Raw genomic sequence first — 27,839 nt, 5'->3', positions numbered from 1 at the left:
AACAAAAGCATATATTTCTGTAACAAAAACATCACAGTTCTTATTCATCGCACTGAATTAAAATGCTTTATGTAAAAGAAAAAAAAAAAAGAGAAAAAACATTTTGTACACATTCTTAAAACATTGCATGACAAAACTAAACGATAACGTATTCAAGACTGCTAAGCCCACGATCATTTTATTGCAACAGAACTAGAAAAATAAGAGATTATATATTGCGCGATCAATGAAATGCCGCAACTCCGGGGTTCGTTTTGGCGATATACATCTGAATATATATATATCGTCGAATTAAAAAGGAAGAATAGAAAACAAACCAACTCGGAAACTCGGTCCAAAAAGGATCCCGGAAATTGCCCATTCGAATAAATGGTGTGTGTACACAAGGATTTAGTAACAATTTGATGTCCTGATTTAGAAATAGTTCTCTTTTTAAATCATATAAGTCATTCTACAGCTAGTGTTTCTCACTAAGAAAAAAAGTAAAAGTCTTCAAGGCGTTGCAAATCTAGAAACCTCTGTTACAAAAGGTCTGTTTCCTCCTCGCAGTGATTCAAAAATCTTCAACTAAAGGGTCCGCAGTCGTCCGCTTTAATGATCCTGCGGGACGAGAGGAGACACACACACACACACACACACACACACACACACACACACACACACACACACACACACACACACACAGTCAGAGTCACACACACACTCACTGGAGGACAGCAGATCCGAATCATTCACATTTAGTCATGTGTTTGAAATGAGTCTCTTCTGCTCATCAAGGCTGCGTTTATATGATCAAAAATACAGTAAAAATTGTGAAATATTATTCTAATGTAAATCATCTGTTTTCTATGTGAATATCTAGTAAAGTGTAATTTATTCCTGTGATCAAAGCTGAATTTTCAGCATCATTACTCCAGTCTTCAGTGTCACATGATCCTTCACAAATCACTCTAATATGAGGATTTGAGGATCAAGAAACATTCATTATAAATGTTGAAAACTTTCTTTCCCCCTCAGGATTCTTTGATGAATAGAAAGTTGAAAAGAACAGCATTTATTTTATATATAATCTTTTGTAACATCATAAATGTCTTTACTGTCACTTTTGATCAGTTTAATGCATCCTTGATGAATAAAAGTATTGATTTCTAAAATAAAATGGAAAACAATTCATATAGGCCAAACTTTTGAATGATATTGTGTTTCCAGAAAATCCTCATATCAGAATGATTTGTGAAGGATCATGTGACACTGAAGACTGGAGTAATGATCCTGAAAATTCAGCTTTGATCACAGGATATAAAATACACTTTACTATATATTCACATAGAAAACAGATGATTTACATTATAATAATATTTCACAATTTTTACTGTATTTTTGATCAAATAAATGCAGCGTTGGTGAGCAGAAGAGGCTCTTTTAATGTTCAGATAACTGTACAAGTGTACAAGTTGATCCACATCTCATGATAATCTCTAGTGTGTTATATTTAAGTGTGTGTGTGTGTTTACCGGGAGGCCGGGAGCCTGTGTTTGTCCCTGGTTGTAATACGCCCCCTGCTGTCTGTAATACTCCACCCAGGCGGCGCTGTAATCTGGAGGAGAACTCTGCTGAGAACCAGGACCGGCTCCCTGAGCTACACACACACACACACAAGGATGAGAACACTGACATCCAGCTATACTCAATCAACAATATTTAATTGATGATCCGCTTTCCTAAACCCCTTCAGGTGTGTGTGTGTGTGTGTGTGTGAGAGAGAGTGTGTGTGTGTTATCTCAGAATAAACCCCTTCAGGTGTGTGTGTGTGTGTGTGTTATCTCAGAATAAACCCCTTCAGGTGTGAGTGTGTGTGTGTGTTATCTCAGAATAAACCCCTTCAGGTGTGAGAGTGTGTGTGTGTTATCTCAGAATAAACCCCTTCAGGTGTGAGAGTGTGTGTGTGTTATCTCAGAATAAACCCCTTCAGGTGTGAGTGTGTGTGTGTGTTATCTCAGAATAAACCCCTTCAGGTGTGAGAGTGTGTGTGTGTTATCTCAGAATAAACCCCTTCAGGTGTGTGTGTGTGTGTGTGTGTGTGTGTTATCTCAGAATAAACCCCTTCAGGTGTGTGTGTGTGTGTGTGTGTTATCTCAGAATAAACCCCTTCAGGTGTGTGTGTGTGTGTGTGTGTGTGTGTGTGTTATCTCAGAATAAACCCCTTCAGGTGTGAGTGTGTGTGTGTGTTATCTCAGAATAAACCCCTTCAAGTATGTGTGTGTGTGTGTATTATCTCAGAATAAACCCCTTCAAGTGTGTGTGTGTGTATTATCTCAGAATAAACCCCTTCAAGTGTGAGTGTGTGTGTGTGTGTATTATCTCAGAATAAACCCCTTCAAGTGTGAGTGTGTGTGTGTGTGTGTATTATCTCAGAATAAACCCCTTCAAGTGTGAGTGTGTGTGTGTGTGTGTGTATTATCTCAGAATAAACCCCTTCAAGTGTGTGTGTGTGTGTGTGTGTGTGTGTGTATTATCTCAGAATAAACCCCTTCAAGTGTGTGTGTGTGTGTGTGTGTGTGTGTGTGTATTATCTCAGAATAAACCCCTTCAAGTGTGTGTGTGTGTGTGTATATTATCTCAGAATAAACCCCTTCAGGCTGATGGAAGACCTGATCCTGATCACCCTGACGGGGTTTATTCTGAGATAACAACCGGCTCGATGTGCGTTACCCTGATGTATAATAAAGGTTATAATAAGCCCCCGGAGGTCAGGTGGTCTTACTCTGTTTCTTGTAATATTCCTCCCATGCTTTGCTGTAGTCGGATCCGCTGCTCTGGCCTTGGTTCTGTTGACCTGCACAGAGAACACAGTTACTCTGAGGAACACACACGCTGTGTGTTTGAGAGTGAAGCGCAGCACTGTGTAGATTTACATGTGAGCAGCTCATGATCCGCCAGTGTTTCCAGCGTCTCAGAGCGTCTCGATTCATCATCAGCTTCGTCCGCATCTGAGGTGAGTGTGAGTTGCTTTAACATGCGCCAAACATCGCAGAATTTTATAATCTTATAAACTTAGAATGAAATGCGCTGATCAGCAAAAGAGACGCTTGCGGTTTTACGCCAAAATAAGAGTCTGATGGTTTAACGCTTGAAACGAGGAAATTGAGACAAAAATATTACTATTGTAGTTTTACAGTTGTAATGTTATTATATATTTATTTTTTTTACTAATAAAAATGGTTAAATAAAACAAAATATGGAATTTATTTTTATTTAAATTAAGTGTTTTTGTTTTTCAATAATTTAAATTAAATCAACTTTAATAATTTTTTTAAATTAATTTAAATAAAAAATTCCATATTTTGTTTAATTTAACCATTTTTATTAGTAAAAAAATACTGAGATAAATAACTTTTTTTCCACCAAATTGAGCATTTTGTACCACAATCGCAATTTCTCTGGTAAATACGGTATAATACAGTACAATTAATATTGTAATTATTATTATTTTTTTTTACTATTGTAATATTTCTATGTAAAATAAAACATTATAATTTATAAAAAAAATATATTAATAACTTAAATTAATTCCATATTTTGTTTTATTTAACTATTTTTATATTTTTATTAATAAAAAATAAAGCCATACTGATATATAAACCTTTTTTTTTTAAATCACATTTTGTATCACAATTTCTCTGATAAATACAGTATATAGATTTGATTCCCGCCCCCAAATTGTGCAACCCTAGTTAGAGTGAAAATGACAATTGAAGTGCAAAGAGCATTTACGGGCCCAATCAAATCACTGTAAAATATAATACAGAAAAGTCCATAACAATACGGCCCGACGTAACATGTTAATATGAATGAATTTCCCTACTGATTTTTTTCACAGGTGTTTTACCCGTGTTTTGAACTACAAGTTGCCGAATTTAGGGTTAGTGGAAATGTGCTTTTTTTAATTATACATTCTTTATTAATCATTTTAAGAGCATTTTTACAGCTCATAACACTGTAAATGGATCATGGATCCTCTTTTAGTGTGCAACTACACACGCTCATCTGCTGTCTTTTATCAAGAGTAAATGACAAAACAACAACAGTATTTCAGTCCATTCGAAAGTGGCAGAAAATAATGTGACGGAGCCGGAAAACTGTTAGTCAGGCAAATAAAACCTCTCAAGCGAGTCCCTGTGATGATGCTCACACAGAAGAGACACAGTGAAAGTGTTTCAGAGGTACTTGCCTAGCTTTTTATAATACTGCTCCCACGCTTTGGAATAGTCCATCTGGCCGGTCTGAGATCCATTATGACCTGAAATGACCAGAATTAAATTAATCTGACGGTCCTCAGAACTCTGGTAATTTTGTTATTATTATTACTATTATTATTTGTGTCAACTTTTTTTTTTTTTTACAGGCGAAAACGAGACGAGAACTAAATAAAATCCAGTTTTGAGTGACTAAAACTAGGGCTGCACGATTATGACAAAAATCATAATTGTCGATTATTCCCTTGAAATTGTAATTGTGCAATTATTAGCTTTAATAAGGATTAATTACAATTAATTAATCCAAATAAATGTCTGCTTGAAATAATAAAGAATGATGTACGCAAGTCGTAATAAAGAATGCATATATATCATTCATTGAAAAAGATGGTGTTGTACTTTAGGAGAAGTGGTTGGGTTTCATTTGAATTTTTCATGTTAAACCCGTGTCTCTATTGCATGTTCAAACTTTAAAATCATTCATATTAACAGGTTGATTATAGATGTTTTCTCCGGGAGTATATAATGGGTTCGGATATTTTAGAGAAATTCGAAATGAATGCATTAATATTGAACTAAACCCATTAGATTTATAAATATACAGTAGATTTAGAGATTAAAATCTTATATTTCTTTGACTAAAACAATTCAGATTACTAAAATATGACAAACTAAATGGGCATTTAAGTCAAAAGACCGTGACTAAAACTAGATCAGAACTTGCTGTGGAAGTGAACGCGGCCTGAGAGGAAGCTGTGGAAGCTGTGGAGATGTGAAACTCACTGGGATCCTGTTGGCTCTGGGGTTGCCATGTCTGATATGTGGTTCCCCATCCGCCGGTCATGAACGTCTGCGGACCACTGAACAAAACAACACCTCGCAGGTTAAACACACACACACACACACACAGTCTGAAACACACTGCTGCACACGGAAGTGATGTGGAGAGTCATGTGAACGCTTCTGATGAAGAACTACACCAGTGTGTGAGACTCGAGGTTTCTTTAGTTTTGAGGAACTCACTACAAGCAAACAAGATCCTGGAGGGAAACGATATTCTGTTCTGCTGTTCAACTGAAGATAACCTGAGACTGAAGAAGCTCTGGGGCAGATAAACTCACCCACGGAGAGGAAGGAAGAGAGGAAGGAAGGAAGGAAGGAAGGAAGGAAGGAAGGAAAAAAGGGAGGGAAAGGAGGAAGAAAGAAAGGATGGAAGGAGAGAAAGAAAAGGAAAGGAATGAAAGGTGGAAACAAACAGGAAGGAAGGATTTGGAACATGAAAAAAACTAAAGGAAGAAAGGGAAGAAAAAGGAACAGAGCGAAAAATGAAAAAAGGAAGAAAAGAAAGTCAGGAAGGAAAGGAGGAAAGAAGCGAAGGAAAGGAGGAAAGGAATGGAGGAAAGAATGGAAGTCACTCACTTCTGATGAGGAGTCGCTGGTCCTTGAGTGAAAGGACTGAGTCCAAAGCTGCTGTTTCCTCCCATTCCAGACGCCTGAGAAGAAGAAGAGGAACACCATCAGACACACACTCATCTGTTCATCATCATCATCATCATCATCATCATGACACACTGAACACACACTCATCTGTTCATCATCAGACACACACTCATCTGTTCATCATCAGACACAAGTATCCCATTCCCGACCTGGATTATCGATTAGTCTCTTAAACTCTCACGACCCCAAACTTTTAAACGCTAATGTGAATTTTACACCCAATGCATCCACCAATAGAAAGCTTGGATTAGGCGAGCGCTCACCCCGATCTTCTCGTCGATCAGCTGTCGGGCCATCTCCATCTGCTGAGGAGATCCACGGATGGAGAAGATCCTGACGTTGGGATCGGTGTTGGGAGGAGGGTTTCTCTGCAGCTCCACATGAGCGCCGGACTGCTGGTTGATGTTCTTGATGGTCTCTCCACCTGAGCAGAACACACACACACACACACACACTCATGAGCACGACCTTCAGGAGAAGACCACAGTGTTTCTGACTCAATGCTCCTGTGTGTCCAGCGCAATACGTCCCGCTTAAAGCTTGAATAACCGGGATGAGATGGAAATATCAGCTGATCTTTAACATCAGAAAGTTAGCAGAAAGTTTTCTGTGACTTATTTATTTTAAAGTCCCTCTGTGGTGAAACTCAACTTTTGAGACAGTCTCAAACACACGCTTTGAAATCGCTGGTGTTTCTGACGTCACAAACTACCTTGTAACCAATCAGATCAACGTGTGATCGTCAACCAGTGGATCTCTGAGCTGAGTGAGTGTGTGGAGGCGGGGCTCATTTGCATATTCATAGCACCGTGCATACTAAATGAGGCGAGGGTGTCGGGTTACATTCAAGATATTTTAAGACAGGAAGAGATTTTTTTTCCAAGGAAAAAACATTTAAATATGTCATTTTGGTGATCAAAGATGAGTTTTAAGGGATAAAATTGACTACAGGGGGACTTTAAAAAAAAGTCTTTGAATATAAATAAATATTTAATTTTCTTGCAAACATTGGAGGATTCAGATCTTCTGAAATGTGCATTTGTTGACTGCATAAAAACGTATTCCCTGCATAGAGCCAGGGTTAATATATATATTATAATATATTAAAAACATTTGTTAATTGATATAAAGCTAAAATATAATTAGAAAATTAGAAATGTTGCATTTGCAATAAACTGAAATAAATTTAAAGTTAAAGCACTAAAATAATTAACCCTGAGAATTAATTATTCTATGTTTTTTAGTTTAGTTTTTAGTTTTTTATTTTAAAAAATGAAATAAAACTAAATGGCAATATTAAGAAAAAGACTAAAACAATGACAAAAGCACATAACGAAATTACAAAAAATTTAACTAAAATTAACATGAAAACCAAACATTAAAAACTATTGAAATATATATATTTTTTAAATATAATAACACTGGTCTGCGTGAAGATGATGCAGATAGAATTTAAATAATTCTCATGTAATTTATTTGCACTTTTTTTTTAAACTAATTTAGTCAAAATTGTGAAATTAATCTAACATTTATTTCACAATTTTTCACAAAAATAAAATAAAAATACAAAAATAAGTCGAGCAACACGAAGCCTCTTTAAATCATCTGCCCGAGGGAACACGAGGGGCCTCGGGATTGTGTACGAACACAGAAAAGCCTGGTAAAGGGAAACACAGTGATGTCTGAACATTTGTTCACTAGTGGGAGACGCATCTATGCGCCGTGACCCCGGCTGACCCCGGCTGAAAACGCCCATCAGAAACACTCCTCCTCTCTTTGCCTCCGATGGACTGAGACGGGACATTAAGCTTTTGTCAAACAAATTTAACTTCTGCATTAATGAAGCCATTATGAGCTCAGATAAAGAGCCGAGCGTGGAGTTCATGGACTGAGAGGACTGGTTAAACTGCTGGTGGTCTTCGACACACACCGAAGAGAGAGTCTAACAAAGCTGATCAACAGTGAGGTCAGAGGTGGGTGTGAGAAACGCAAATCACATAATTAATGCATTAGATGGCAGCAAATGACCTTTTCATGATTTTGCATTGAGGTTCATTGACGTTCATGATAAAATGCATCTAAAGGAACGAGACAACGCTTCATCTCGAGGAGATTTGATGACAAACGTGGACAGATAAATTACACATTAAAATGACCTGCATATAATAACCACACCCAAAGGGATCGCATTAATAATCCATTAGTGATTCTGACAATCTCTAATGTAGATTAAAAGAACTGAGATAACACTGAATTGCTAAATTCAAAACAAAACTTAAAAACTATGAAATACTGAAATATTACTACATTAAATCAAGAATAAATACCCACAATCCAACAGTTCCTGTTTTAGTATCACTGCAATACTATTATGGTTTGTTGATATTTTCAATTAGACTTCACTTTTATATTTTTGGGTTTTCATTTTAAATTTTAGTTAAAATTTTTAGTATTTTTTGTCATTTTTATTAGTTTTTTAACATTTAAATTTCGTAATAGAACAAAACCGACCCAAGAAGTGGTGAACCATTCATTCGCCAGTGACCAGAACGTCACTCATCGGATGAATGGCACAGTTTTAAGACCACCTAGTAGATGTTTTACACCACAGTAGTCTAATAAAGAGCTTAAAGGGTCCCTACAGAGTGAGCACTTATAAGGGTCATTGTATACAAAGTGATGTTTCTGACAAACGTGCATCTGACAGGATTAGTTTTGAGGAAAGTATAATTTTCACCGACTCAATTTATTCCACTATGTTTTCTAAATGATACGTGTTATTCAGTACTCTCATTACAATGCAATTACAAGACAACTTTACAACCAATGCTTCCTAGTTTTGTTGTCTGTCGCTTTAAATGCTCAAGGGCTTTAGAGGTGAGTGGATTCTGATTGGCTGTCAATGTTTTTATTGTTCATCATCAGCTGAAAACAATCGTTCTGAAACTGATTCTAACGATATTGTTCCTCGTTATCATAGTTGTGGGGCGGACTTCTCTATTATAATAGATGTAGTTATAGTTATTGTCCTTGAAGTGAACGGGCCTTTACTCTTGAAGCTTGGCACTGTGGTACACGAACACTGCTGTGCTTGATATGATCAATTGTTTGTGACATTTAAATATCTTAATAGAATTTAAATATTTAAATTAATTAGAACAAAACCAACCGATATTTACATTTTTAGCCGTACGCAGGTAATTCACACACACCTCCCACTGCAAACATCAATAACAGCTTTAACTTGTCAATGCTGGCAATTGACCATGGTATAAGTGGGATAACCCATGGCTAGCTGTGCATTAAACCATTTAAACGGTGGTTCTTTGCCTCCACTTCGTTCACAGCTAGCTATGGATTATCCCTTACATATTGTAAAACTGTATAATATATCAGCACATGGTCTGGTTCTAACCTTTCCCGATCACAAGTCCACACTTATCCGCCGGTATTGTGTAGGTGACCTCCTGCAAGCCTCCAGGAGTTCCCATGTTCCAATCACCACGACCTCTGCCACGACCTCTGGGTCCAACCGGACCTCCAAAACCATCACGCTCCTGAGCGACAAACAGAGGAGAAACCAAGTAAAACACGAGCCACACAAAACATCCAGAACTGGTCATGTGGACATGAACTAAAAGTAGGGCTGATTAGACTGATTACATAATCTGTGAATATTTATTTTCCATTTGAATGGGTTAATTTAAAAAGTAGACATGTTAAACTTTCTATAGATATATTTCTCATGTCTGTGAGGAAAGTATTTAACAATCTGTTCATCACAGCCTGTGTGTTTTTTTCTGCGACTAACAAAATGTTGGTGGACCGAACCTCTTCTAGTCGACTATTAGTGGCCAGCCCTAACTAAAATCTAAAAATAACTCTATACTGACTAACTTAACCAGAGTCTAAAACTTAATTAAAAACACTCTGGGATTGAGAGATACTTGCACTTGAGTCTAGAACTGAATTAAGAGCTCATATTTGACGAAGTTTGCATTGATTCTGTTATTTTCCTGTTTATTACTGCTTTGAAACAGTCTGGATTGTATAATGCGCTATAGAAATAAAGCTGATTGACTAGAATCATGATGAAGTACAACAAACGGGCTATAATTCCTGAAGATCTGGATGTACCTGTGCTGTTTGGACCAGATCATTGATGAGGTGAACGGCGTGTTGACATCGGTCAGGCTGACCCATGACCTGTGCGATCCGGTCAGGACTGATCCCATCATCTGAAACACATTTAAATAACAATTCAGTACCTGAATGAATTCAACAGGCATTCTCAAATGAATTGCTCAGCTGCATGTGAATATTCATTGGATTGTAAACAGTGTAAACACATGTGAGAGAACAGTATATTAATCCTTGTAAACTTCTTAACGCTTCAATGATCCCTGCTGGGCCTCCACGGGTCTTAAGAGATTTGCGTGATCAAGTGTGTCCCAACATGCCCTAACCAACATCCCCAAACAGAGACAGGTAAACCACACAGGAGGAGATACAGTCACTAAAACTGAAGCTGTTAAACATTGTGTTAACTGAAATTAATGTAAAATATAAATATTAGTTGAAAATCCTAAACTAAAATTATTCAAAATATGAATACAACTATAATAAAACTGCTATTCATGAGACAGGATGTGTGAAAGTAATGGTAAGAATGGAAAAAAAGCTGTAAAACTGCATATTGATCCACAAACTCAGTTGCATTTGCATGTTCCCTTTTAAATGATCTTACAGATTTTTCTATTCTTTTTAAATCTGCTTTGGATCTTTGGACTTCTCTATTATAATAGATTTAGTAATAGTTATCGTTCTTGAAGTAAACAGGCCCTTAGTCTTGAAATTCAAACAGACCGAAATTTAAATGAATTAATAGAACCAAACAGACCGATATTTAAATTAATTAATAGAACAAAGAGACCGATATTTAAATTAATTAATAGAACAAAGAGACCGATATTTAAATTAATTAATAGAACAAAGAGACAGATATTTAAATTAATTAATAGCACAAACTGACCGATATTTGAATTAATTAGTAGAACGAAACAGACTGATATTTAAATAAAACAAAACCAACCGATATTTAAATCTCTTAGTAGCACAAAACCAACCGATATTTAAATCTCTTAATAGCACAAAACTAACCGATATTTAAATGAATTAATAGAACAAAACCGACTGATATTTAAATTAATTAATAGAACAAACTGACCGATATTTGAATGAATTAGTAGAACGAAACAGACCGATATTTAAACTAATTAATAAAGCAAAACCAACCGGTATTTTAATTAATAGAACAAAGACACCGATATTTAAATCTCTTAATAGAACAAAACCAAGCGATATTTAAATTAATAGAACAAAACCAACTGATATTTAAATCTCTCAATAGAACAAAACCGACCGATATTTAAACAAATTAATAGAACAAAACTGATCAACATTTAAATCTCATAATAGATCTCGCACTGTTCTATTCTTCGTAAATCTGCTTTGGATCTTGTGTTGTAAAACGTGTAACAAATCCATTTCAAGGTAAAACACTCCTCAACCAAGATACCTCAGCATTTGCTGGAGTAGTGAAAGTTTCGCTAGTTCTTTTGTTCTGTCTATATGGACAGAATAAGATGCAATATGAACCAGACTTTATACCGATAAGCATATTTCATGTATGCTAATGTTGGAAACATCCAAAAGGAAGATTAAAGAGGCCATATTATGCCTCTCCTAGAGCAGGTTTTCCTGCTTGAATGTTGATTATTTTCCTCATTCTCCATTGTTGCGGCTCCTATCTTCCCAGTCTGTCAGTAACGCTCTGTTTACTTCCTGTCTCTATGAAGCCCCTCCTTCTGAAAAGCACACTGTGCTCTGATTGGTCGGCTGGACCAGTGTGTTGTGATTGGTCGAGCGCTTTGAGTGTGTTTGGGAAATGTCCCGCCCCTTTCCATAACCACCAGTTTCAACACACTACTAACTCAACCAGGTCCCGCTCCTTTATTCTGCGTATGAATTATTTAAATGAGGAATATTGTGACGTGTTCGTTCCCGGAAGAAACTCAAGACTACAATGGAGGCGTTTCAGGAGTTCAGAAACACTGACACTGATATAGAGAAGAACTAAGAGCTTTTTTTTAATGCTCAAACAACAACATTACACACTAAAGAAAGATGAACCATAAAAAACCCCTAATAGGTCCTCTTTAAATGAAATGTTTGTGAACACTGACCTGGCTTAAACTGGATCCTGACACCCGCATCGTTCTGAATCTTCTTGATCATCTCCCCGTTTCTGCCAATGACGATTCCAACGGCAAACCTGGGCACTGCAACCTGTGTGTGCAACACCTAATAATGAATTATTTCTGGCTTATTCTCAAGCTTAAAATGTCTTAACTGCAAAAAATGCTTTTCTTACTCAGTATTTTTGTCTTGTTTCCAGTCCAGATATCAAATTCTTAAATCAAGAAGCATTTACTAGATAATTGACAGATCATTTTGCTTGTTTTATCTTTTTTAATCAGTTAACAAGACTTGTCTAGTAAATGCATCTTGATTTAAGAATCTTTAGATATATGTACTGGAAACAAGATAAAAATAGGAAGAAAAGCATTTTTTGCAGAGTTTGATCTCAGGAGCTGAACACGTCTTACATCGATGCTGCTTCCCAGCCTGGATCCGAAGTCACTGCGGCCGCTCCTGAAATCTCCCTGATCCTTTTCCCTGATGATCTCAACGACCAGCTCCCGCGCTTGCTGTACAAAACACACGCAGAGTCAGACGTCACTCAACATGACTGTGGATCTGTGACTGTAAAGACCCCGATATACTCTTTCATTCTTCATTTAGGGGTTAAAATAAGTTCGAAATGCCTTTGCAGCGAACATCCTGATGATGCGCCGATATCAACATTTTGGCCGATACCGATAACTATTTGAAACCGATAACCGATATTTTGTCCGATACCGATAACTCTATTTGAAACCGATACCCGATATTTTGTCCGGTACCGATAACTCTATTTGAAACCGATAACCGACATTTTGTCCGATACCGATAACCGATGTTTTGGCCGATGCCGATAACTCTATTTGAAACCGATAACCGATATTTTGCCCGATAAATCTGAATCAAAATGTTTAGATGCTTTTTGAGAGCCTGATTACAAAAACAAAAGTCTAACCATTAAAATCCATGTAATAAATACATAAATCTACATAAATCACACATATACAGTAACCTAGTTTGAACCAGAGTAAATTTTACAATTATTTTCCTTTTCTGAAATGATTCCAATCATATTTCAAGCAATTCATAACCATCATGATGAACAGTGCACATCTGAAGTGTCTAAACCGAAGGAAATACATTATTTATCAGCTTTAAGATATCAAAGATAACAACATTAAAAATGTACATATATCGGCCGATACCGATATCGTGCATCTCTACAAAAAATTCATGTAAAAATATATTGAAACAAGAGTATGTGTCCAAGAAATGAAAATATGAGCAGAAAATGTCAGAGCACAACACGAATATATTAATATAGTAATATATTCAAGGAAAACAATTTAATTCGTGTTTCAGTTCTGTACAATATATTTTTAAATGTGTAGTTTTGATTCAAGCTTTTTTTTTCTTTTTCTTTTTTTTTTAAGTATTTTAAAAATGATCCGAATGTATACGTTGGACATTTTTTTATTTTTTTATTATTATTATCAGTGCCTGAAATACTTTTTGGCCGGACAATTTAATCCCATACGTCTGACTTCGACGGATTGAAAAGAAGTAGATTTCCTAATCAAAGAAGGCGGAGCCTCATAGCCACACCCACCTATTGCATCATCACCACCACCACCGACCAATGGTAGTTGAAGGTTTTAGAAACTTTTCAAGAACTTCGAACGCACTTCGTTTTGGCCTGATATATCGAGGCCTTAATGTTATTAAAGAGACGCACCTGAACTTTATAAGGGTCTCCAGTGATTCTCAAAGGTTTGTCTGATCCAGTGGGCATCGGGTCGTCCTGAATCATGATCATCTTCACTCCTGTCCTCTCCTGTGGGCACACAAAATACATGCATTTCATTTAATTGCTTAATTACATCATTTGATATAAATGTATAATACAAAACTCATGGGGGAAAATGTTCCTGTACATGTTGAACTTCAGGAGCATAACCAGTAAAATGGAATCTAGAAAAATTCAAACAGAAAACATAATTTGGGAAAAATAAAGATTAACAAAATAAAACCGAAACAAATAAAATAGATTTCAATGAAATATTTTAGACATGCTTTTTGATTACTAACATTTAATTTAACTATTAAATCAGAGTTGAAAAAAAAAAAGAAAAAAAAAAGGAATAACAAAATGTAGGGAACATTTTTTCATTTAATAGAAAAGAAAGAATAGTTAATTTTTTTTTTTTACTATTGGTAAAGCATCTGATACATGGCTTATTAAATCTGGAAGGGAATTTTTATTTATTTAAAAGTATATGTATTTATTTAGATTAATTTTAATAAATAAAGAACTAAAAATAAGACTTTAAAAACTAAAAAGATTAAGCATTTTTCTCCTCAAAATTATATTGTGTGATCTTACATAGCTTGTTTATAAAATAAAATAAAAATATAAAAATGTTTTTAAAAATAAATGCACAAAGAATATTTATTTAATGTTTTTTTTAAAATAGAAAATTAAGATATTTTATAAAATTAAGATAATTATGTATTTTGAGTGAGCTACACATCTCTGTATTGCAATAGAAAAAAGTAGTGAATGCATCACCACTTTAAGCCATTTTGATTTTATGTTGTCATTGAATACAAAAATAAAACAAGAGGAAATGGATATGGAATTATGGGTAATAACTTGTTAAAAAAAGCTTTTAAAGTGTAGTGGACATCACGGATCAGAGGGTTAAAGAGTCGTGGGACGCCTGACACGGATTGAGTGCTGGAAACACACTATACGAGACGAAACGATCGAATCTTTGGTCCCGACACCCGTTGTCGTTTACGAATCCCCACATCAAACGGATCGGGCCTAAATCGTGTAATCTGAACCATGGCATCATTTCCACCCAACCTGAAGTTGTTTGATGGTGTCGCCTCCTTTCCCGATGACCAGGCCGACTTTACTGGCCGGGATCAGGATCTCCTGGACGGCGCTGTTCCCGTCCATCTGACTGTGGAAGCCCGGCCCGTTCCGACACCGGTCCACGATCTGCCCCAACAACCTCTTCGCTTGCCTGACCAATGACAGATAGAGTTACTACATCTAAGCCTATTATCATGGCAAAAACTCAACTACAAAAATACAAATATCATAAATACAATAAAACCAAGCAAGCAAACAAACACAAGCACGTGAACCGATCATCTCATCTCCTCTTTACTACACGTTACAGCAGCAAATAAACAATAAATGAACATCAGAAGGAATGTTGGAAGATACAGAACAACTTACTGGAATTAATCATGTTTAATGTAATCGATCAATCAGTGTTTCAAACCGCGGAAAGAAGTCAATAAAACAGCTTGAGAACATTATCAACTCACATTTACCTCAGAAAAGCCATTCGAGACTCTATAGTTAGCTAGAAAAATAAGCATTTTCATAAATATAAAATATTATTATTATTAATATTAAAATATTCATATTTTTAACTTTACCTGTTTTTCATGATAGATTTATTCAAGCATGTATTTTAGGAATGCAACGATATAAAAATTGGCCGATACTGATAATTATTTATATTTGAAAGCCGATAACCGATATATCGGCCGATAAATCTAAATTCTTATATAATTTTTGAGAGCCTGGTTACAAAAACAAAAGTCTCACCATTAAACATCCATGTCCCAAACACACAATTATAATGATGTTCGCTTTATAAGTTTATGTCGCCGATATTGCAGACTTGTTTAACTGTATTTTCCTTTTTTGAAGTGATTTCAATCATATTTCAAGCAATTCAAAACCATCATGTTGAACAGTGCACATCTGAAGTGTCTCAGCTGAAGGAAATAATACATTATTTATCGGCTTTAATATTTCGGCCAAATTTTCTCATCAGACCGATAACGTTCATTAAAAATTAATATCGGCCGATACCGATATGGTGGCCGATATATCATGCATCCCTAAATATATTTAAGTTATGACGAATTGGAGTAGAAACATAATTAAATCATTAAATATTTATTATAAAAACTGCCTTAAGTGCAATTTCAGTGTTTGTATACAAACCAGTTGTTAATTTTAACCTGCACTTTTTTTTCGTAACTGTACCGGATATATTTTCAACACTGAATCTAATCGAGATCAGAATCGAGCTTGTGAATGGAAATCAAGCAGTGTTTGAGGCCTAGCTGAACAGAAGTGTGTGTGTAAGCTTGGTTGCATTATTTTCCTGTTATCTTTGAAACAATCTGTATTGTATAAATAAAGGTGACTTTAAGGGCAGTGAACTCTTACTCGATGCTCTCTGGGGTCCCAGTTAGGGTGCAAGGCCTGTCCATCATCCCTCCACTGTCTGTGGGAGAGAACACACACACATAATCATAATCATAAACTAAAATCACAGCACAAACTGAGGGCAAACTGGCCAGCGCTTCGGCACCAGGGTCACACACTGGTTTAGCTCAGATTCTCGTGGCCATCAAATGCAATAGCAATGTTTGGTTTAAAAAACTAATGAAATGAGAAAAGCACATTTTATATTTCAATTAAATATAAATATTAGTTGAAAAACAAACTAAATTAAAATTAGAATTGTTTCACTGGAAATAGACATCAAATGTTTATTTTACATTACAATTTCTGCTCTACATGACTAAAGTTGCACTAGCGCTTTAAAGCTTCAGAGATTGTTTCGTCAACGAAAACTAAAAGTATAAAACAATTTTTTAATTGTAATAAAGCTGAAATAAAGTCAAATATAAATATTAGTTGAAAAACTTAAACTGAAATGAAAATTGGAAATGTTGCCTTGGCAATAAACTGAAATAAGTTGAAGCACTAAAATAATTAACTGGAAAATAAACAAGCAATCTAAAACTGAAATAAAAATAAATTAAACCTAAAAAAAAAAAGACAAAAGCACAACCAAAAAACTGAAATGAATTAATAAATTAAGAGTAAATAATAATGACAATAATAATAAAAATTACAAACAATTAAAAATAAAATAAACATGAATATATATTAAAAAGAGACACAAAACACTGAATCTGAAGAGCTGGACTCAGAGTAAAGCGTACCGGCCGCGATCTGGATCTTGCAGTTTGACTCCAGCTGGATTCTCGTGATCTGTTCTCCACCCCGTCCGATTACTGACACACAATAAAGACACACAGCTCAACTTCTGTTAGGACTAACACATTTCTGACAGAAGATGACGGACACACGCTTCTCAATGGTCAAAGCACATGTATATAGAGAACATCTACAGAAGACAGAAGCAAGTGACAAACAACAGCTGAAATTTATTACTTTAAAAAAATGGTCAATGAAGTTGGTCAATACAAAAATCTGTCACAAATGTTTTTTTGTTTTGTTTTTTAAATGATTCATCCACAAACAATGAAATAAAAGGGCAACATTTGGTCATAGAGAAGCTGCATTAGACTTCTGCAAACCCATTTGATTATAAAGCCCAAATATGAAGATTATCTATCAGAAACACATTTAACTCAGATCTCCAGTACTTACTGAATCCAACCATCTTATCAGGCACTTTGTAGTCTTCTGTTATTATAGCCCTAAACAAACAACACACATATATACTGTAAATATCAACCTGAGATTATTGTAGAACAGTTTTAATGAATAAAAGCGCTCACCTTGTACCATGTACCATTGCACCGAGCTGGTTCGCCACTTAGAGGAAGAAAAAAGAAAGTGCATTAGTATTAATTACTGATAAATACACAGAATATCATCTCTGCCAAAAGTGACTCCAAACCCAAGGACATTTTATCAAGTAATGCATCAACTACACTAGCATAATTCCTTCCATTAGCTCCGTTTCCATCCAAAGCTGTGAATTTAACTTTGGAATATCGCATAAAACATTGGCGAATAAAGCAGCGTTTCTATGTGTTCAAGAGAACATGAGTTGTGTCTCAGAGCGTCAGACGAAACACAATAAGCGCTGTCATGTTCTCTTGCGTTCGGATGATGGTGTTCGGGAACACACTCGTGTGAGACGCTTCTGAAAAGAACTTGAAAAAAAATGTATAAAATGTTTTTTGTTATGAAAAATGCGCAAAAACACAATTTTCAATTTTTATATGAAATAAATATTTCAAAACACGTTTAATCTTAATATGTGAGAAAAATCAAAGCCATAAATCTAAATAAGCTGTACTCCAAATTTGAGGTTGAAATCTCATAAAATGAGCTTTGAGTGAGATTGTGTTCGGCCGCAGTACCAAACGCTTCCACTAGAGGAAACTCATTTCCAGGTCATTTTCAATGCGCTCATTATTGACCTTTTCGAATCATATACATGATTTTTTTTTTTTTTTTTTGTGTTAACACAGCAAGTGCATCTTGCAAAACCCAAGTTTCGTACCATTCCGATGAAATAAAAATAAAAAGAATAAAATAAATAAAATTAAAAAAGTCAAATTTTCAGCTCAAAAATTACCGTACAGCACCAGAGGGTTTAGATGCGTTCAATGCATAGATAAAGGTTATGTATAATGTATTATAACTGTGGTTACTTACTATTATTCATGAGATCATTCAGTGCATTAAAACACTTGGTAACACTTTATTTTACAGTGTCCTTGTTATTATGTTACATGTACCAACCATAGTAATAACAGTAACTTATGCATAATCACATGCAACTAACCCTCAACCAAACCCTAATCCTACCCTAACCCTATAGTAAGTACATGTAGTTGCTTAATATTACTCAGTACTTAAATATATAATTACACTGTAACAATGACACCTTAAAATAAAGTGTAACCATGCATTATATATATAAGGGCTACTTTATTGCAAGGTGTCGTTGTTACAGTGTAATTATATATTTAAGTCCTGAGTAATAATAAGCAATACTATAGGGTTAGGGTGGGATTAGGGTTTGGTTGAGGGTTAGTTGCATGTAATTATGCATAGTTTACTGGTATTACTATGGTTAGTACATGTAACATATGTAACAAGGACACTGTAACAGTGTTACCCAAGTAAAAGTTGAGTAACAGCCAAGAGTATTTAAATAATGAAACACACACTTGGTGTAGTATTTAAGCCTCATGCATTCAATGGCAGGAGCGTTCGGTCGACTCATTGTTTTTATTGTTTGTTGTGCTTTTAACGCCTCCAGCGCTCGACACAAATCTGCAACCCACAGAAACAGGTTTCACTTCCTGAAAGACCTCACACTCGCTGTTTGTACCTCTTTCGCAAGCAGTTCAAGAACAGAAGCAGCGATCAATGCCTCGTGCGGAAAAACACTGTCAAAGGGCAAAGCTTCATAAAGTCCTGCATTGATTTCAGAGTTATTCTACGTGTGTCCCATTACAGTCCGCCGATCATCACCGGCACGACCGGCTGAAACTGTTCAGATCTCAGATCAGTGTATTCTGGTCAAGCATTGCAAGGCTTTTTACCTCCTTCGTCCAGAGAGCGTTTCTGGCCGCCGTAGCCATAGAGCGAAGCGTCGACGACTGGGGACGAGTTATTCAGATGTGGAATCTGCTCTCCACTCATCTTAGCGATCTACAAGACATCAGAGAAACACACACACTCATCTTAGCGATCTACAAGACATCAGAGAAACACACACACATCTGTTAAAGAGTTCATTATTTTACAACTGGAGTCAAGCAATGAAATATAAGTGGCATTCAAAAATAAATGAATGCAAAAAAGCTATATTATATATTAATTATAATTTTTGTGTGCGCATTGGATTACAATTTTTGCTACAATATATATATATATATATATATGATTGATAAATGCAAACATGATGATTTAAACAAAAGCATGAGTTTTTCATTAATTTACAGTCACTGTATTACCAACAGGAGGAAAGCAATGAAATATGCTATTCAAAAGTAAATAAATGCAAAAAAACTATTATACGTGTTATAATATTATAAATTTTTTTTGTGAATTGGATTACAATTTGTTTAAATATATGTGATTGATAAATGCAAAATACAAACATTTAACATTATTCAATTAAAATTACTAACAGAAGTATAGCAATGAAATATGCAATTCAAAAAATAAATTAAAAGCAAAAGCTATATTTTTATATATATTTTTTTTTATTTAAACTCTGAATCAACATGCACCAATGCTACATTTTTCTAAATGTCATAATCGTTTGTAAACAAACAAGTATTCATTACTTCAATGAGCTCATTATATCTGCATTAAATTACTACATTGTTTAAATTAATAGATTTTTCGCTAACTGTGATTTTGTATTTGTACATTTCTGAAATGCATAACTTAGACAGTTCCGTCTGATATAAGATCACTGTATATTGTAATATGGACTCATGCATTTTCTGTAAAGCTGCTTTGAAACGATATGTAGCATGAAAAGCATTACACAAATAAATTGAATTGAATATATATCATAATATAAGGTCGCTTTTTTGCATTCTTTTTTAATTGCATTTATATTTTATCGTCATGTTTGTTTGCATATTGCATTACAATTTTTTTGGTTTAAAATATATATGATTGATGCAAATGAACATGACGATTTAAACAAAAATAAGTCATTTGATCATTCTTGCTTAACAAATATTATTAAAAATCACTATTACCAACAGGAGTACAGTAATGAAATATAAATGTATGCAAAAAGCTATATATTATATAATTATATATTTTGCATTGCAATTTTTAGTTGAAATATATATATGAATGATACAAACATGATGATTTAAACAAAAGCATGTCATTTTATCATTATTGCTTCAGCATAAATATTATTTTACAGTATTTATTTTAAACCACTGCATTACCAACAGGAACATACCAATAAATTATAAATGCAATGCCTTTTTTTTTGCGGTTGCAGTCGTCATGAACACTTCATAATGTTCTGAATCAAAATTGACAGATGTTTGTATGCGAGCGCAATCTAACACACTGTTTGCACTAGAGGTCATATACACTCATCCAACAAACCACACCGCATGTACTCGAAACACTATGAATGAAATGTGCTTTATAACCTTTCATAAAGCGTTTCTGACCATTGCACGTCATGAACGCTTTACGACAGGTTATAATAACTGGAGATATTCACTGGAGAAAAGCAAGTTTTGAAATATGTTGAAATGCAAGGTTTTATAGGCTACTTTCAGACATAAATGGCTGAAAATGACAGAAATGCAAGTGTTTTGCTGCATTGAAGAGTTAGAGTTGCACTAAACTGAAACATCCAGAAAATTAAGAACAAAAAGCAGAGAAATCTGGGCGTTAATACCAGTTAACACACTCATGCATTAGACTGGTGCATGCAAGAAAAGCACTGTTAAACTCAAAGCAAGAGGCCATTTTGAGGAGAAAGACTTGAGTGGGGTAGAGAGAGAGAGAGAGAGAGGCCGGTCTCCACCTCTTCCCTCCAGCTAAACCCTCTTTCTAGGGAATGCTGGGAAGGAATGCCAGCTATGCGAGTGCCTGGATAAATAAGCGACCCAAGGGAAAGTCTCCAGTGAAACGCAGGAGTCGGTAAACAGCAGTCGAGAGGAGCTCGAGCGAAACACTGGCCACTTGTTGAGCACTCGCCCGTTCACGCACGAGGACTGAACTCAATGTAGGTCAATGGAGCCCGTTAATTACCCATGATGCAACAAGCCTAACACCTAACAACAGGGCAGATACGTCCATGTCAGAGTCAGCGCAACGACGCATGCGATCACGGGCGGAGGAACGAGACTCGGCTTTTGGATTACGGATGATCGACACGTTTAGACCTGGTTTGATTGAGTTAAACGTGAAGGTTTTTAAAACTCGACAGCTGTCACTGCATGGCACGGGTGGACCTGATTATGCAATGTTCACATGCACGTCATCACAAATCAAACACACACCAGCACTCGCTTCTAGCGCAGGGCAAACTACAGATAAAGTGCGCTGTGACACGCTGATAAATCAGGTCGTAAAGAGACGAGTGCAACGATTACAGAGAAATGCAATGCACACAAAAAGATGAAAATGCATTTTTTTGTTGTTGAAAATTACGTTTTTTGAAGGTAAATTTAAGACCTTTTTAAGAACATTTTAAGTAATGCATCCCAATATATGCTCTCTACATGTAAGTGTAGTGAGAAACACACTGAGATGCATTAGAAACACTTCAGAGTTCGAGAAACTGGCGTTCTTCCTCAATATGTGGGTCTTTTTTTGCAATGCAAATCAACATGCATTTCCTTAACATGCAAAAACTCTTGTTTTCTGTGAAACTTGTATATATAAAAAAAAAAAGTGATCAAAGTTTGATTAAAACGAGCAAATATCCGGCAGAGGAATTATAAGCTCACTTAATTTTGTCCAAGTCTTCATTTTACATCTGCATCTCAAGCAAATGTATATTGATTTAAATACTCAATACTAAGGAAGATGTTCACTTTTGCAATGCATGCAACATTTAATGTCATGACTTTATGAATTTATGCTCTGATTTAAGACCTTTTTAAACCCTAATTTGTGTATTTAAGACTTTTTAAGACCCGCAGAAACTGTGTATATATAAAATACATATGCAATATACATATACAAAGCATGCTATTTTATCATTCTTGCTTCATAACTAATATTTTAATGCCGTATTAATTTAAGGTTCACAATCATCAAGCCCAAACTCGCGCTGGTTTCTATCGCAGGACACGAGCTACACACGAGGTGGACTGTGACGCGCTGATAAACCCGGTCTCTCCAGTGTAAACCAGCAGAAACGGTGTGTTTTCTCCACTGTGAAACGGGCCTGTGATTCTGGACGTGAGCCCAGGTCTATGTTCCCCCAGAGTTGATAAAGCTAAAGCACAGGGCGTCCGGATCGCTCTGAGGAAAACTTACGGCTGGCCACAGGTGTCCGCTGTGTGTACAGGGTCATGTGACGCGGCTGGAGGCCAAAAACTGCTCTTACATGATCAACTATCTGAAGATTAAAGCAGCAGTGAAACAGAACAACATCACAGAACAATGATGAGAAAAGAAAGGGGTAAAACATTATATTATTAGGCAGAAATAAGGAGGAACGGGGTTATTATAGTTGACTAAACAAAAACCATAATAAAATTGTTACTCAATCAAATAAACGTTAACTGAAAATATTTTTAAAAGAAACTTTATTTGAGCTAATTGCTAAAAATGTTTCATTTAGTTGCACTAAAATGAATTAAAAATGAAACAGTTTATTTAAAAAAAAAAAACATTTGTAAAAAAAAAAGACAATTACAAATAAAAATAAATTATGAAATCTCTCGAATTTCTCAAAATCAAATAAACGTTAACTGAAGTAAAATATTTAAAGAAACATTTTATTTGAGCTAATTGCCTAACATTTCCATTTAGTTAAACTTGATCCACTAAAATAAACTAAAACAAGTTTATAAAAACTAGAAGTAGAAAAAATTACAGTTACCAAAAAAAAAAGCAAAACTTTTTTTTTTTTACACTTTTTAACCTTTAAAATAATGAAAGATGTACATTTTCATGCTTTACTTGCCGATGTGTGAACAGCTTGTAACGAAACTTAAAAACGTGACCGTCCCGACGTCCTCGCTTGCCTTTGAAAGCCTGGCGACTGATTTTAATGTGAATTATGACTGATTTGAATGTGAATTATGACTGATTTGAATGTGAATTATGACTGATTATGACTGAGGCAACTAACAAACGCAGTTTTAAGTCTGAAGTGCCTTGGTACGTGCAGCTGCGTTTGATGCGTTGATGTAATATCCACTGAAACAGGAAGAGAAGGCGGGACATATTGAATGGCTCCTCCTCCTTTTCAAATAGCCAATAGCGTTTAGTTTATTTTGACGGCGCTGAGAACGCCAGCGCTCACATTCTCCGTGTTCATTAGCTTGCGATCTGTCTAATACGATATTAGATAGAGCTGTTATACATATAAAGTAGACAGTGATGAAGAGTTATTAGCGTATGGCGTGTGTTTGATATGTAGTGTTGCTGAGCAGAAATACATAATCATGTTTCTCTTGTTCTCCTCAGAGTCACGTTGGATTTTCTCCTCAGCGTAAAGATTAAGAGCTTCATCTATCACTGTTTTACATGTTCGTAGAGTTAGTTTGTGGAGTAAATATACAGGCTATAATCTGTGTGTTTAGCTTTTTAGCTAACAGGCGCTGGTGTTCTGCGTGCGTTCGGCCAATCAGAGAACACTACCGTCACGGACAGTTCCTATAGCGCTGGTTTAGACCGACTCTGACGGAGGAGTAAATGAGTTCCTCTAAAAGGAGTTTCTAAAGCTAAAATCGTTCCCAGTTCCTGCGGTGCGTTTATAGCATAGGGGGCGGAGCTTCAGATTCTAGAGAGCATTTGATTGGACAGAAGATGTGATGAGAAGCGATGATGTCATTAAAATCCCTGATCCGTTTTATCAGAAGTGAGAGACTAAGTTTTAAATGCTTTTATCTCCTAAATGCAAATTTTGTCATTGTTTTGGAAGCGTATTCATCAGCTTAAGCCTAGCATGTTCATGCTAATGGCTAAAAAGAGTACATTTTGATTTCAGGGGGCCTTTAAACGCAGAACTTCCACAGATATTAAAGTGAACAGTCTCTCCTCAAGCTGACAGGCTTTGACAGAGTATTGATCCGTCAGGCGCCGCCTCACAAGCACCGGCACTCTGGAGACTTTCCAATGAAGTCATGCAAGCATTCAGAGACTACAACTCTCCTGAACGGCACTCACAGCTCCAACCCGGCTTAGGGAAACAGTCACTCGCTTTCAGGTGTGCGTGCATGTCACAAATAAGCAGAAATAATGGAATATTCATGCAGCGTATGGGCTCTCGACTGGTTTTTCATGTTATGCAAACGCGGCACATGCATGAGTGAGTGGTCTCCGAGAGGCTCATGTTCACAGCTCACGCGTCTCTCTCTCTCTCTCTCTCTCTCTGACTGACACGCGTCACGACAGCTGCAGCGGCTCACGGTACAGCAATCCTCACATACAGACCCACTGGAGGATACACCACTACTGGGAAGAGTTACCTCTACTATAACTACCATATGAGCAGATATACTACATGCAATGCTATGTGTGATGGTCAAATGAAGATTATGATCATAAAAGTGCTAATATGAGCAGATATACAACATACAATACTAATGGTAAAATTAAGATTATGATTATTAAAAGTGTCCATATGAGCAGATATACAACATGCAAAACTACATGTAATGGTAAAATGAGGATTATGATTATTAAAAGTGCTAATATGAGCAGATATACAACATGCAAAACTACATGTAATAGTAAAATGAGGATTATGATTATTAAAAGTGCTAATATGAACAGATATACAACATACAATACTAATGGTAAAATTAAGATTATGATTATCAAAAGTGTCCATATGAGCAGATATACAACATGCACAGCTACATGTAATGGTTGAATGAAGATTATGATTATTAAAAGTGCTAATATGAGCAGATATACAGCATGCACAGCTACATGTGAAGGTAAAATGAGGATTATGATTATTAAAAGTGCTAATATGAGCAGATATACAACATGCACTAATACATGTGAAGGTAAAATGAGGATTATGATTATTAAAAGTGCTCATATGAGCAGATATACAGCATGCACTAATACATGTGAAGGTAAAATGAGGATTATGATTATTAAAAGTGCTAATATGAGCAGATATACCACATGCACAGCTACATGTGAAGGTAAAATGAGGATTATGATTATTAAAAGTGCTAATATGAGCAGATATACCACATGCACAGCTACATGTGAAGGTAAAATGAGGATTATGATTATTAAAAGTGCTAATATGAGCAGATATACAACATGCAAAACTACATGTAATGGTAAAATGAGGATTATGATTATTAAAAGTGCTAATATGAGCAGATATACAGCATGCAAAACTACATGTAATGGTAAAATGAGGATTATGATTATTAAAAGTGCTAATATGAGCAGATATACAACATGCACAGCTACATGTAATGGTTGAATGAAGATTATGATTATTAAAAGTGCTAATATGAGCAGATATACAACATGCAAAACTACATGTAATGGTAAAATGAGGATTATGATTATTAAAAGTGCTAATATGAGCAGATATACAACATGCACAGCTACATGTAATGGTTGAATGAAGATTATGATTATTAAAAGTGCTAATATGAGCAGATATACAGCATGCACAGCTACATGTGAAGGTAAAATGAGGATTATGATTATTAAAAGTGCTAATATGAGCAGATATACAACATGCACTAATACATGTGAAGGTAAAATGAGGATTATGATTATTAAAAGTGCTCATATGAGCAGATATACAGCATGCACTAATACATGTGAAGGTAAAATGAGGATTATGATTATTAAAAGTGCTAATATGAGCAGATATACCACATGCACAGCTACATGTGAAGGTAAAATGAGGATTATGATTATTAAAAGTGCTAATATGAGCAGATATACCACATGCACAGCTACATGTGAAGGTAAAATGAGGATTATGATTATTAAAAGTGCTAATATGAGCAGATATACCACATGCACAGCTACATGTGAAGGTAAAATGAGGATTATGATTATTAAAAGTGCTAATATGAGCAGATATGCTACATGCACTAATACATGTGAAGGTAAAATGAGGATTATGATTATTAAAAGTGCTAATATGAGCAGATATACCACATGCACAGCTACATATGAAGGTAAAATGAGGATTATGATTATTAAAAGTGCTAATATGAGCAGATATGCTACATGCACAGCTACATGTGAAGGTAAAATGAGGGTTTTGATGATTGAGAGCAGAAGCACAAGGCCACGCTGCCCTGAAGGACACAAACCCTTACGATGTGAAACACACACTGTGACAGTTGAAGTTTTTCTCGAGTCCTAAAACTGTCCGGAGCACATGATCATCGGTGTGGATTCACTACACGAGTGTGTGTGAGTGTGTGTGTGTGTGCGCGCGCTTAGCACAAGTGTCAACGTGCACAACAAACTTCACACTGCGCACTTTCCGTCGGTTAGCGCAACGCGAGGAGTGTGTCGTGTCGGAGTGTGTCGCGCGTGTGTTCGCCTGAGTCGAAGTAAGTTGTAAAACGTGTGCATGACAACAGGTTGCAGCAGTTTTTGTTCCTGGTGTTTCTGTAGTTTCTGATCGAGTCGATCGCAATAAAGTTGTTGTCAATGTTGGCAGCGTTTAGTTGTGTTTGATTCTTCCGCGTGTAAATTGTGTTTTATAGTTGTTGAGTTGTGGCCTTAATCTGTGTGAGTGAGTGTGTGTGTGTGTGTGCGTGTGTGTGTGTGTGCTGGAGTTTAAAAGCTCATCCAGCACTAGCAGCTAACAGGCTACACACACACACACTCACGCCATACGCGCACTCATTAAACACACACAAACACACACAGACGCGTGCGGTCGTCTACACACACATGCTGGCGTGTGTACCTGTCGCGCACGGTGAAACGGGTCCGTGAATCCGTCAGCCTTCATCCCGGCCTGAGCCACCGAGGCCTGTCCCTGCACCAGCTCCGCCATCATCATCATCACACACACACTCACACACACAAGCGCATAAACACACACACGGCGTACACGACCGACCCCGGAACAGGAAACAGCTCGACGGAACAACGCGAGACTTGAGAGGGAGACGAGACTCTGCGAGACTTCACACACGTGGTTCTAACAGCACTGAAAGAGTTCATTTTATTGCTTTTTTTTCTTACTTAACCTGATCACACTTGATCATTTAGTCGTTAGCAAGTCTTTTATTTACTGTACATCTTCACTTCATTTCAATTAATTTATTAATCTACTAAGTTTTTATTTC

General features: G+C 36.0%; 1 protein-coding gene across 6 annotated transcripts in view; it reads right to left on the bottom strand.

The window, feature by feature from the left end:
• Nucleotides 1-27,614, bottom strand: part of fubp3 (far upstream element (FUSE) binding protein 3) — a 28,511-nt gene extending 897 nt beyond the window's left edge. The window contains exons 1-20 of one of the 6 annotated variants that reach the window (XM_082171246.1): nt 27,455-27,614; nt 19,413-19,521; nt 17,628-17,664; nt 17,497-17,546; nt 17,046-17,117; nt 16,261-16,318; nt 14,869-15,031; nt 13,735-13,833; nt 12,425-12,526; nt 12,002-12,119; nt 9,894-9,994; nt 9,172-9,313; nt 6,020-6,180; nt 5,676-5,749; nt 5,040-5,116; nt 4,232-4,300; nt 2,916-2,990; nt 2,765-2,836; nt 1,515-1,639; nt 1-600 (exon numbers count right to left, since the gene is read on the bottom strand). The exon at nt 1-600 is cut by the window's left edge and continues 897 nt beyond it. In XM_082171246.1, the coding sequence (XP_082027372.1) occupies nt 592-600; nt 1,515-1,639; nt 2,765-2,836; nt 2,916-2,990; nt 4,232-4,300; nt 5,040-5,116; nt 5,676-5,749; nt 6,020-6,180; nt 9,172-9,313; nt 9,894-9,994; nt 12,002-12,119; nt 12,425-12,526; nt 13,735-13,833; nt 14,869-15,031; nt 16,261-16,318; nt 17,046-17,117; nt 17,497-17,546; nt 17,628-17,664; nt 19,413-19,521; nt 27,455-27,553 (1,812 nt within the window). In that variant the 5' untranslated portion in view covers nt 27,554-27,614 and the 3' untranslated portion in view covers nt 1-591. The remainder of the gene's footprint in view (nt 601-1,514; nt 1,640-2,764; nt 2,837-2,915; nt 2,991-4,231; nt 4,301-5,039; nt 5,117-5,675; nt 5,750-6,019; nt 6,181-9,171; nt 9,314-9,893; nt 9,995-12,001; nt 12,120-12,424; nt 12,527-13,734; nt 13,834-14,868; nt 15,032-16,260; nt 16,319-17,045; nt 17,118-17,496; nt 17,547-17,627; nt 17,665-19,412; nt 19,522-27,454) is intronic. The other 5 variants (XM_082171247.1, XM_082171248.1, XM_082171249.1 and 2 more) reach the window with 5 other exon arrangements.
• Between the last annotated feature and the right edge of the window lie 225 nt (nt 27,615-27,839).

This window comes from Leuciscus leuciscus, assembly GCF_965113295.1.
Source record: "Leuciscus leuciscus genome assembly, chromosome: 5".
Taxonomy (NCBI): domain Eukaryota; kingdom Metazoa; phylum Chordata; class Actinopteri; order Cypriniformes; family Leuciscidae; genus Leuciscus; species Leuciscus leuciscus.
Note: the sequence above shows the minus strand (reverse complement) of the source record. Positions and strands in the feature narration are given on the sequence as shown.